We start from the raw sequence: 11,662 nt of genomic DNA on the forward strand, positions 1-11,662 counted from the left end.
GGTGCCCAGTTGGCACCGAACATCTTGCTCGCTCAGCTGCTTGGCTGGCTGGTTCATACTCAAGTGCTCGGGGTCTTACTGATCACCACGTGTAGGGCTGGGAAGGAATTTCCCCCCAGGTCAGAGGGGGCAGTGGTTCGGGGGGGGGGGTCACCTTCCTCTGCTGCAGCTGGATGTGAGTCACTTGCCAGGCTCAGCTGGGCCTGTCTCGCCTAATCAGTTCGCTGCCATAGCGGGGCCCTCGGGCGCTGGTGCCGCTCGGTGCGTGGGCTCCTGCAGGCTGTCACACCTGGGGTAACTCCGGTTGCTGGGTCAGTGCGCGGGGGCTGGGTGGGGTCAGTGGCCCGGGCTATATAGCAGGGCAGACGGGATGCTCCGGTGGTCCCTTCTGGCCTTGCCCCCTCTGACGCTGTGGGTGATGGAGGCCGGTGTTGTGAGTAAAGGCGGCGGGGACGGGGGGGGGGGGGCGATGACCCGATGGGGTGTGATTAGCAGGGACGAGCTGGAGCAGAGCTGGAGCAGCAGTGGCCGTAGCTGGGTCTAAATTTCAGGCCTGGGGGAGGGGCTCGGGCGCAGCCTTGGACTGAGGTAGTGTGACATGTCCAAGGAGCCATCCCACTCCCGCCCCCTAGTAGCCAGTGCAGGACTGTTCCCGTGACTGTGTCCTGCCCGCTGGGCGTCCCCACTGACGGGAGCGTTCCCGAGCCGTAGAAGGAAAGGCGATTGTCCAGAATGAGTCTATGTCTACACGGCAAAGATAAGTCGACCTATGTTAGGTCGACTTACAGCCACTGCATACCGCATTAACTACTGTGGTGGCTGATGTCCAGATTACTCTCCTTCTGGTGGTGCACGTCCTCAGCAGGAGCACGTCCACCGACTGACGAGGGGCCGTGTGGGGCGCTGAGAGCCAGGGCTCGCTGATCCATGCAGATCCCTCCGGGAGCCCATCTGCCCCTGCTCCCCTGGTCTTCTCTCCTCCCCACTCCCAGCCAGGAGCAGCGGGGCAGCTGCCCAGGGCTTCTCACCTCTGCACTCCCAGCCAGGAGCAGAGGGAGCCACCTGGGGCTTCTCGCCTCCTGCGGGGAGATCCGCACCAGGAGTCCGGTCGGCTGCCATGCTCCCAGGGGGGAGCAGGGAGCTGGGGCCCTGGACCCCAGGAGGCAGCAGGGCTCCCTGTGGGGAGCCCGGGCGGCAACCCGGCTTGGAGTGGAGGCCCAGCTCCAGAGTGGGAGCTGGCTTTCTTGTCAAGTTCAGGGCTCCAGAGGAGCCATGAAATAGACAAGAATGAGAGCCAACAGCTGATGTAAGGAAAACGGTGTCTACACAGACATGGCGTGGCCCTAACTCCAGTGACATAAGCCCTACGCTGCTCGGGGGGGCAGTGGGGGGGGTGTTATTATGTCAGAGTAAAACTGTGTAGTGTAGACAAGGCCTAAAACCCTGCGTCCCACTGTCAGGAGCTACCGGTTCAGCTGGAGAGACAGCTTCTCCCAGGGACAGTTCCCCAGTGCCCCCCAGCATGCAGCTCCAGTCCCGCTCCCAGGCCCAGCTGCTCAGTGAAGTGAGGGGTTGTGGCACCATCTGGTGTCCAGAGGGAAACTAGCTATAGACTTCCGACTGGAGGATTGCTGGGGGCCTGCAGAGGTCCCCTCCATGGGCAGCGATGCTGAGGAAGTGCAATGGCCTGGAGTCACGTTAAGCCACTTAAGAGAAGGGTGAGAGACAGCGCTGGGTTTCTATGGTAAAGTTTCCCAGTCACATGGCAGAAGGGTTCTGTGCAGTGAGGTTATTGAGAGGGGAGGGCCCGGGAGCATAGAAAAGACCCCCCCCCCCCGCCAGAATACAGGCCAAGCCTGGGGTGTCACACACCTGATCATGCTGAGGGGAAGGAGGTCATCAGTAGCAGCTTTGCGTTCTGAGGGTTTTGCAAGCCCCTGCAAAAGCAGCGACCGAGTGATGCCAGAAAGCGCCAGACGAGCCCCAGGTGACCAGGGTTTATTGCGCCTACCGCGGCCCGATACGATGCAACCTAGGTTTGCATCCGATGAAGTGAGCTGTAGCTCACGAAAGCTCACGCTCAAATAAATTGGTTAGTCTCTAAGGTGCCGTCCTCCTTTGCTTTTTGCGGATACAGACTAACACGGCTGTTACTCTGCAACCTAGGTTTGAGCACCATCTGCTGGCGCTTTGGCTAGTGGCTATTTCCAGCCTTGGCCATGAGGCCGGGCTGATCCCTGCTGTCTAGTCCCAGGTCTAGCTCATTGCCATCGCCTCGAGCAAGAAGGCTGTGGCAAGGACAGGGCCCCAGCACTGCTTTCACTGCAAATGAAGCCCTGGCTGCCGCACCTCCCGAGAGGCAGGGTCCAGCAGGCTGCATGTGTGGACTGTGAGCTGGGGAGTGCCTGGATCTAGCCGCAGCCCTGTTTTCTGTCTGCAGTGGATAGGCGCCACTGTGTGCCTCAGTTTCCCCCTGTGTGTGATGGGGAGTGATAATACTGACCCGTCTCCGTGAGCGTGGGGGGCAGATGATCATGAACTGGCATTGGCAGAGGGCTGGGGAGAAGGGGCTCAGCTCCCACCATGCTAGGGGCAGCATACAACTGCCAGAGGGATGGACACGCAGAGCATTGGTCGGCCAGGTTCACCAGTTGGCAGCAGGTCCCCTGTCCTGCTGCAGGGGCAGAAGGGGAATGTGGTGGGGCGACCAGCCATTGCTTGAACTGTTGTTATTGGACTCCAGCTGGGCTCTAGGTCCTAGGGGCTCTTGGAGGGGAGGCCTGGGGCGCAGGTGAGGTGGGCTCGCTCCCCTGGGGAGGGGATATCTGTAGCCACGACGTGTCCAGCCTGGGGAGAGGCGGTTCCCGGAGAGGGCCATCGCTGTGGGAGACGCTCTCTGCCAGTGGCGGGTTACACGGCTCCATGCAGGAACGGCTGGCTGTGATGCCCTGCGCGGCCGTGCACATCGGCCGAGGCCATCAGCATGGGCGGCTTCCTGGCCCTATTGAGACCAGTGGGCACGTGGCCATAGACTTGGATGGAGCCCGGACGAGTGTGGGAAAGCCCCAGCAAAGAGGGGGCTGTGTGGGCTGTCTCCAAGGCTGGGGGGGCAGCTACACTGCAGACTAAGCGGGCTGCCACTCAGCTGTGAGCCCGCGCCCCTGCTCCGTCCACACCCAAATCAGTCCGACTCGGGTTAGCAAGCGCTCAGGCCCAGGGGCCAAGAACCCTGCAGGGCAGGGGCGGCTCAGGGCCCGAGTCCTGCCGTGACACAGGCCCAAGCCCCATTGGTTTGCAGTGTGGCCGCGTTATCACGGCTGGGAGACCTGGGACCCCCCACTTGTAAACCCAGGGGTACAACACAGAGTAGCCGCTCGAGCGCAGGCTTGGAAACCCCACGACCCAAAGAGCCAGGCTTCGTGTGCAGCGGAGCCAGCCCCGTACTGTGGGGCAGGGTGTGTAGGGCGTCCCCCCGGGGCCAGGGCCGGGGCAGTTGGACGAAAAGGGAACGTTCGCTGAGCTGTGATGTGCAGCGTAGCTGACTCCCGTGCCTGTTGGGAGGGGAGCTGGGACCGACCCCCTCCCCAAGGGCTGTGCGCAGTGGACTGGGGCCGGGGGGGCACCCTGAGGCAAACAGCAGCTGCCTACCCTGCAGCATGGGGGTTTCCTGCAGTGGGTCCCCACCGGCCGCTTTGGCCCCCTGGGTTTCCTTCCTCCCCAATCTCCTGCCCACCCACGTGCCCCCGACTCAGCGGGGAGCCATTTCCCTCCACTGAGCCCTGACCACTGCCCCTTCCCACGGAAACCAGCCCTGGATGCTGCGCCATGGGGGGACGGCTCCTTGCGGAGAGTTTCCCCTTCAGCCTTCCCCAGGATGGGGGGCTGAACCCTACCCACAAGCCCATGGAGCCCCAAGAGCTGGGTGAATGTGGGAGGCACCAGAGGTCCTGTGCATCTGGAGTGGACCCACGTACCACTTCTGGCTCCTTAGCCACATGGCTCCAATGGGTGCCCCGGGCTGGGCTAGCAGGGCAGCTCTGTGGGTTGGCTCTGAGGGGTTCCAGCAGAGCTGGGGCTGGGGTACCCTAGGACCGCGATAGCAGGGGGGCTGTGAGTCAGGACCGAGGGGCACCGGCAGAGCTGTGGGGGGCCAGAGCTGGGAGCAGGCTGGAGGACCAGGGCAGGCTGTATGTCAGAACTAGCAGAGCTTGGCCAGCCCCTGCCCCTGCTATAAGCTGGCTCCCCCCAGGGCTATTAACACCTCAGTCCCATAAGCAGAAAATGCCTTCACCCAGACAAGCTCAGCCTCCAGCTGCCGCTTTGGGGAGCCCCGCCCTGCCCCCGTCCCAGCAGGGTGTCCATCACTCCCGGGGGCCTGTCCCTGCCCTGGCTCTGCCCGCACCCCATAACTCCGCAGTGGCTGTGCATTGCAGGCGGCCCCTATGGGGCGGTGGGGGTGGACCTGGCCTTCGAGAGGCTGCTGGGCCAGATCTTCGGGGAGGATTTCATCGCCACCTTCAAGGCCAAGCGCCCGGCAGCCTGGGTGGACCTGACCATCGCCTTCGAGGCCCGCAAGAGGGCCGCAGCACCCTTCCGCTCCAACCCCCTCAACGTCTCGCTGCCCTTCTCCTTCATCGACTTCTACCGCAGGCACCGGGGCCAGAACGTGGAGACGGCACTCAAGCGGAGCAGGTGAGGCAGGGGGCTGGGCGGGGCTGAGGTGTGCTTGGAACGCGCCCCCCGCCCCCAGTTGTGCCGGGAGGGGGGCCAGGAGCTTCGGATGAGATCTTGTGTCACATCCCCCCTAGTGGCTAGTTCACATGGAAGACAACAGCCTACTACTGGTACCTGCTGATGGGATCATGCCCTTCCCGCTAATGACAGAGGGCCATGCCTCTGGGCCCGGCCTGGGGGCTCAGCAACTAGGAAGTTAGGCTGGTGGGGCATTTGGAAGGGGTGTGAACACCTTTCTTGGTCTCCCCCACCTGGCTGTTTGTGGGCACAAGGGCAGGAGATGGTGAGGGGTCGGACATGGCCCAGGGGCAGGAGGCAGAGGGTGCGGAGGCTGGCCCATCAGAGCCAGTGCCGGGGGGGAGGCCAGGGTGGAGGCAGAGGTGCACCACGGCAGGGCCAAGTAGCACTGAGGTGGTGGGCCACGTGGGGGACTGATTCTGGGCTTTTAGGGGCAGGACACCCACAGCCCCCATGGGTGCAATGGGGAGAGGGGGCAGGAGGACACAGCCCCCTCCCCGTTGCTCTCTGCAGCAGGCATGAGAGCGGGCAGCCCTGGCCAGCAGCCCCTGGGGGGCCGGGCACCACTTGGCCCTGCCTATGGGAGCCCAGGAGAGTCACTCCCCTCTGCTCTTGTGCCCCCAGTGTGAACTTTGTGAAGTGGTCCTCGCAGGGGATGCTGCGAATGTCGTCGGAGGCCATGAACGACCTCTTCCAGCCGACCGTCAGCCAGATCATCCAGCACATCGGTAGGGCTGAGCGAAGGGACCCTGGCTGCTACTTCCCTAACCGCGGGGCCTGATCCAGCCTGGGGAGAGAGGAGCTCCCCCCCCCCTCCCACCCCGGCTGCCCAAGGCCCTGCTGAGCGAGGGGCAGAGCTGGGAACCTCGGCTCCCTTGTTCCAGCCTTTCCCAGCTAGCTGTGCTCCAGCCCGAGTCCACACGCCAGCGTCATCTCCTGGGCTCCGACCAGGGCTATTCCCCTCGCTGGAGGCGGTGAGCCCCGAGGAGGGTCAGCGCTAGGGGAGGGGGGCAGTACCTAGGCAGGTCCTTGACTCCAGTTCCCTGGGTCCATCCCGTGCCCGGTGCAGAGCCGCTCTCTGCAACGTGGGCCAGTGGGTTCAGACGCTTGCCACTGGCTCGGGTGATTACTTGGAGACTGTTCCAGAGCCTGACCAGGGCTCAGTTCCCAATTCTGCCACAGACTCCCTGGGTGACCTTTGGCTGCTCAGCTCTCTGTGCCTCAGTTTCCCAATCTATAAAACAGGGGGTGGTGATATACCTACCTCACCGGGGTGAGGCGAAATTTGCTAACATTTGTGAGATGCTCAGACACTGCAGCATGGAGGGGAGGGGGCCATAGGGGTACCTAGAGAGACTGTGTCCCACTATATACCTGGTACCACTCCTGGTTGCCTGGTCTGTTCCTCACCTGCACCAGTTCCAGAGATCTAACTCCTAGATGGATCCCTCCTAGGCCCTGAGCGTTTCAGCTGCTCATCTCTGACCAGCCCCCACTGCGTCAATATCTGACAATGTTGCTGCAGGACTGTGGGAAAGGGACTTTCCTCTCCCTGTCACCAGTTTCAGGGTTGACAAGTGTGAAGTAATGTGCCCTAGAACCCATAATCCCAACTAGTCATTCCCTGAAACATCTGGCATTGGCCACTGTCGGCAGACAGGACACTGAGCTAGATGGACCTTTGGTCTGACCCAGGTTGGCTGTTTCTTATGCTTCTCCAGCCCAGAATTGCACTAGCCTTTGTGCCCTCCCAGGGACCTGATCTAACGTGCACAGGAGTCTCCGCTTCACAGATTTCAGCTCATTGCAAACTCCCACCTAAATTTGCTGCCCACTCTCCCTGCTGCGTCTTTGCCTCGCTGCTTATCCAGCCCCCATCAGGGTCTGAGAGCTTCACCGTCTAATGGATTTGGCTGTAGGGCAGAGCTCTTATCCCCCCTGAACAGAGGACAAACTGAGGCACAGAGAGACACTGACCAACCCAAGGTCTTGCCCGCAGGACAATTTCCCCAGGGTTGTGGTTGAGATTCTTCACTGGGGCAATTTTTAACTCCAGCCAGGGTGATTTTCTGCCCACGGTGCTCCGGTTCCAGCAGGTATTAATTCAGGACAGGTCTCTGGCTGGGGTTATGTGGGAGGTCAAACTCTATGTGCACCATGGTCCCTTCTGGCCTATGAGTGAGACCAGGGAATTGAACCCTGAAGTCCTGGTCCTAGACTAGGGCCCAGTCCATCCTTCCCTTCAACCCCTGCAGTGCCCCCTCCCCCCCCGAATAGCTTTGTTTTGGGTCATGACCCCCACCCCCACTCCATGGATTCACTGGGACTTTCCCCACCTAAATCCTATTGGATCAGCTCCTTTTGAGTCACTCTCCCCCCTCCCCAACTCCTCTATCATGGTCCCTCACGGGCCACTCCCCTGCTCTTCCCAGGGGTTAATGAAAATGTTATAGCAGCCGGCCACCCACCCAAACCCAGTCAGGAGCAGGGCCAGGTTCACTGTTTAACCCTCTTTTCCAGATGACCTCCTGAAGAAGCCAGATGTCAAAGGCATCAAGTTCCTCTTCCTGGTAGGGGGCTTTGCCGAGTCAGCGATGCTCCAGCACGCCGTCCAATCGGCCTTCGGCAGCCTGTGTCGCGTCATCATCCCCCAGGACGTCGGGCTGACTATCCTCAAAGGGGCGGTGCTCTTCGGCCTCGACCCCACCATTGTCAGGGTCAGGCGCTCGCCCCTGACCTACGGCGTGGGGGTACTCAACAAATTTGTGGACGGGAAGCACCCCAAGGAGAAGCTGCTGGTGAAGGAGGGGAAGAACTGGTGCACAGACATCTTTGAGAAGTTTGTCTCCGTGGACCAGTCGGTGGCTCTGGGCGAGGTGGTGCAGAGAAGCTACTGCCCGGCCAGGGTAGGGCAGCGGAAGATCATCATCAACATCTACTGCTGCGCCTCGGATGACGTGGTCTACATCACCGACCCGGGGGTGAGGAAGTGCGGCACCATCAGCCTGGAGCTGGACGAGCTGGACGAGCCGAGCTGCCTCAAGAGCCGCCGGCGGGAGATCCGGGCCAGCATGCAGTTCGGGGACACGGAGCTCAAGGTGGCAGCTATGGATGTCAGGACCTCCAAGACAGTCAGGGCTGCCATCGATTTCCTGTCCAATTGAGCCCCAAAGGAAGGGACAGCTCAGAGGCTGCGGGGGCGTGGGGCATGTCTTCCACAACCATCTGCCCCTCTCCCCTGACAGCACATGCCTCGGTGCTCACGTCCATGCGCGTTTCACACCACGAGATGCAGTCGCTTTGTATCCTCAGCAACAGCGATACCGGACTTGGAGGAGCTTTACGTTACTAGGGAACAATGGTTCATTGACTCACAAACCTAATCAAGCCACGGGGAACCCATGGTCCTCGCTGGGACCCTGCCAGAGGTTGCGGTCAAGGTCCCTGCGCCAGACACACTCCATCAGAGGAGTCCTGAATTCACCTCAGGGCCGACGTGGCGTTGCTGTGTCACAAGGCTACCCTCCGCCACAGCAGGGTGATGAAGAAAATCTATCCTACGGGGACACGCCAAGGCAGCAGTGACCCTAAGAACATAAGAGCGGCCATGCTGGGTCAGACCACTGGTCCATCTAGCCCAGTATCCTGCCTTCCAATGCCAAGTGCTTCAGAAGGAATGAACAGAACAGGTAATCATCAAGTGATCCACCTCCTAACTGAGTTTCCATGAGCTCTAAGCCAGTAGCTACTTCACTTGAGCTGGACAATGTTGCCGGCAGCCTCTTTGAAGGGGGAGAAGGACCCTCTGTGTTCACAGAATCACAAGCCCTCTGCTCCTGTAGGAAGAATGCTACAAGAGAAGGCCTCCTCCGGCTGCAAACCCTTCTTCCTCTTACTCAGAAACCGGATTTGGTTTTGGCTTGTTTTATCTTGGGGAAGTTCCCCCTGGAGTGCGAGGCTCAAGCCAGTCAGACTCACAGTTCGGGTCTCAAAGGCCTCTCAAGAGTGCTCCTTAGCAGGATCTTCAGCAGGATGTCAGCCCAGCACCCAGGCACACGTGCATGTCTTGACCAAGTAAACACAAAGCCAAGCTAGCAGCAAACGCAGCCTGGTGGCCAGCAGGAGGTGACGTGATAAAGTGGCTCTGTCTCCATGATGTCGGCATCAGTGCCTGGACGGTTTGCTGGCATGAAGTTCAGAGAGCTCCCCGGCGGATGCTCTCCCAGTGACCTCTGCATGCAATGCAGCAAGCGGCACTCGCTCCTCCAGGGACTGAACCCAGTGGGAGCGCTCTGCCCTGGCATTCTGTGGGGTCACGCTCAGTCCAGGAGTACATCCAGCTCACCTGCGCTCGCCTCGCTGCTCCTGCACTTGCCACCGGGCACAGAGCCGCAGGATTGGAGCTCTGGCCCCAGCTTTGGACAGTCTCCAGGAGGAATCCTTCTGTGCCAGACCCCCTAAGGATCTCATTCTTCCTCCAGGGTGAGCCATGCTTCACCGCCTCCGTAGGCTGGACCTCCAGGACCCCTCCTTCACCCCGTGAGCTCCACTCCGCGAGTCCCACTGAGACAGGCCCCCAGGGAGACTTGTACGATCTTAGGGAGCGACGCAGGGACACTCACAGAGCATGGGGATGCAGTGGGGTTTATTAGGTGACTGGAGAAGACATCCTGGGTTAGCATAAGGAAAAGAAAGTTGTAGCCCACTCCATTCTAGTCAGCTCAGAGCCTGGAGCCCTGACCCTCTGACCTCGCGTTGTCCCAGCTCAGGGGGGCCCCATCTCCTGCAGCAGCCAACATTCAACTACCCCCCTGCACTCCTCCCGTCCTTTGTTCCCCAGCTGGGCAAACACTGTGTGGCTTCCTGCCGAGGGATGGGCCCTACTGGTCCTTGGTTGCCATTGTCTTCTCAGATGCTACACTGATATGGGCCCTAAGGCCCCAGACAACTAGGAGCCATCCACATCCATAACCTCTGCAAAGAGCAAGCAGACCTGTTCCCCCCACAGGTAACAATGCAGCATACAGGAGAAACTGAGGCACGCTGTGGCTTTCTAAAAATATTACAAAAATTCCCACTTCGCCACACCACCGGCCCCAGCTGACTAGCTTTGCTGGCTCGTTTGGCACCCGGGAGCTGCCTTAGTTGGCTAATGAATATTCTACTGGCCAGCTAGTCCCTACCCAGGAGTTAAAGGTCAGGAACCTTTTTCCTGGCCCTGCTCAGCCGAAGTGACCACAGACAGATCCCGTCAGGGCAGAAGAAGGGGGAGTTGCCGTGGTTGATACCAGTTGATCTGTAGATTACTGGCAGGCTGTGTGGCTGGGGACAAAGCAATGGTGACCGGTGACAAAGGCTCCTTTCGATAAATATATGTATCTTTTTGTAAACCCAAATTTTTATTTTTACATATCACGTGTAAACCCCCCCCAGGTGTAAGAGGCAAGCACTATGGCTGGATCTGTGGCACTAGTGAGGCAAGCGTGCGGCCTTTATCCGGTGTTTAAGAGAAGTATGCTACGTGATGGAAATCAAAATAAACGATTATACTCTTCTGCAGCCAGGGGAGGGGGAAAATGCTTTTGAGGGGGGGAACGGCGTTAAAGCAGTGGCGAGAGCAGGTCTGCTTTCACCCTTGTGCCATGTTAGAAGAACTAAGTTGCCGTCTTCAAGCTGGAGCAGGTGTTCTTAACATGGGGGCTCACCAGCGGGTGTGAAGGAATCACACCCACACCACTCTTCCCACGCTGCAGAAGGGAAGGTGGGGCCCAGCTGAAGAAGAGAAGGATCATGTGGGGGAGGGAGTGGAGGCTCATTGTTTTAAGTTGGAATAAATGGGCCCAAAGGATCTCGGCACTAAAGTTTTAAACAAGGTTCGGGGTGGGGTGAAGAGAGACTTCAGCCCCTTGTCTGACAGGCTCCTAGGTGGGACCAAAGATGATGCTACCCCTCCGCTTGGGGAACAGAGAGGACATTAGCTGAGATGGGCTGGAGCAGTCACTGTTGTGGTTGTTGTTAAAGACCGAGCCGATTTGCTAAAAGACAAATACGTCCCCAGAGAGAAAAGAGCAGCCGAGAGAAAACACGGCTTATGCCTCCGGTGCTGCCTTTCACTGGCGAGCTCACTGCTTGCGCAACCCAGGCCCAGCCCATGGTCTCATCAGCCACTGCGAGCCCTGGCAAACTCGTAGCAGCATCAGGCTAGCTAGGGACCTGCTTTTACTGCCTTTCTGGTCACAGGCTCACAGCTATGTTGCAAAATATAATCTTGGCCAGCTAAACCAAGCTCTGATTAGACAGAAGGAAACAGGAGAGGGATAGGAAATAAGGTGGGGAAAGAAAAAACACACCCGGGAGATGAGAGGAAGGGGGTTTGACAAAGTCTGACATCCCAGGTGGTGTTTGGGATTCAGACGGAGCCAGGGGAGGTGGTGGGGCCCTCTGGGTCCCGCACTTGGTCTGGTCAGGACGACGACACACAATGGTGAACCAGCGGGTCCTGGCTGTGCCACCATGATAGTAAAGCTCACGCCTTCCCATTCACCTGTCTCCTGGCCAGCAGTTGTCAGACAGCTGCTGCTTGATTTTTCTCCCACAAATGTGTTCCTTTCAGGTTCCCACACGGCCCTGATGGCAGGAGAGCCCGTCCCTTCATTATTTTGTCCAGCAATGAGGCCTAATTTCCCACACACCAATTTTGCTCCACTGATTTCCGGTCCCCAGTGTCTCTTGCATATGAGCCATAACGTTAACACAGTCCTTGAGTTACATCAGTGGGCCTTTTTGTCAGGACTAATTCACTTCTCCTGGCTCCCTTTTGTACCTTTTCCATTGGCATTTATTGGTCTAGGTCAGTGGTTCTCAACCCGCGGTCCAATCAGCACACAGCTGCGGCCCATGTGACCTCCTC

General features: G+C 59.3%; 1 protein-coding gene across 1 annotated transcript in view; it reads left to right on the forward strand.

Moving 5' to 3' along the window:
* The window catches only part of HSPA12B (heat shock protein family A (Hsp70) member 12B), a 96,866-nt gene extending 88,950 nt beyond the window's left edge, over window positions 1–7,916 (forward strand). Inside the window, exons 10-12 of the mRNA XM_077816193.1 lie at window positions 4,434–4,692; window positions 5,377–5,480; window positions 7,273–7,916. Of these exons, the coding sequence (XP_077672319.1) occupies window positions 4,434–4,692; window positions 5,377–5,480; window positions 7,273–7,916 (1,007 nt within the window). The remainder of the gene's footprint in view (window positions 1–4,433; window positions 4,693–5,376; window positions 5,481–7,272) is intronic.
* Window positions 7,917–11,662: the final 3,746 nt, after the last annotated feature.

The sequence above is a fragment of the Eretmochelys imbricata genome, chromosome 4 (genome assembly GCF_965152235.1).
Source record: "Eretmochelys imbricata isolate rEreImb1 chromosome 4, rEreImb1.hap1, whole genome shotgun sequence".
Taxonomy (NCBI): Eukaryota; Metazoa; Chordata; order Testudines; family Cheloniidae; genus Eretmochelys; species Eretmochelys imbricata.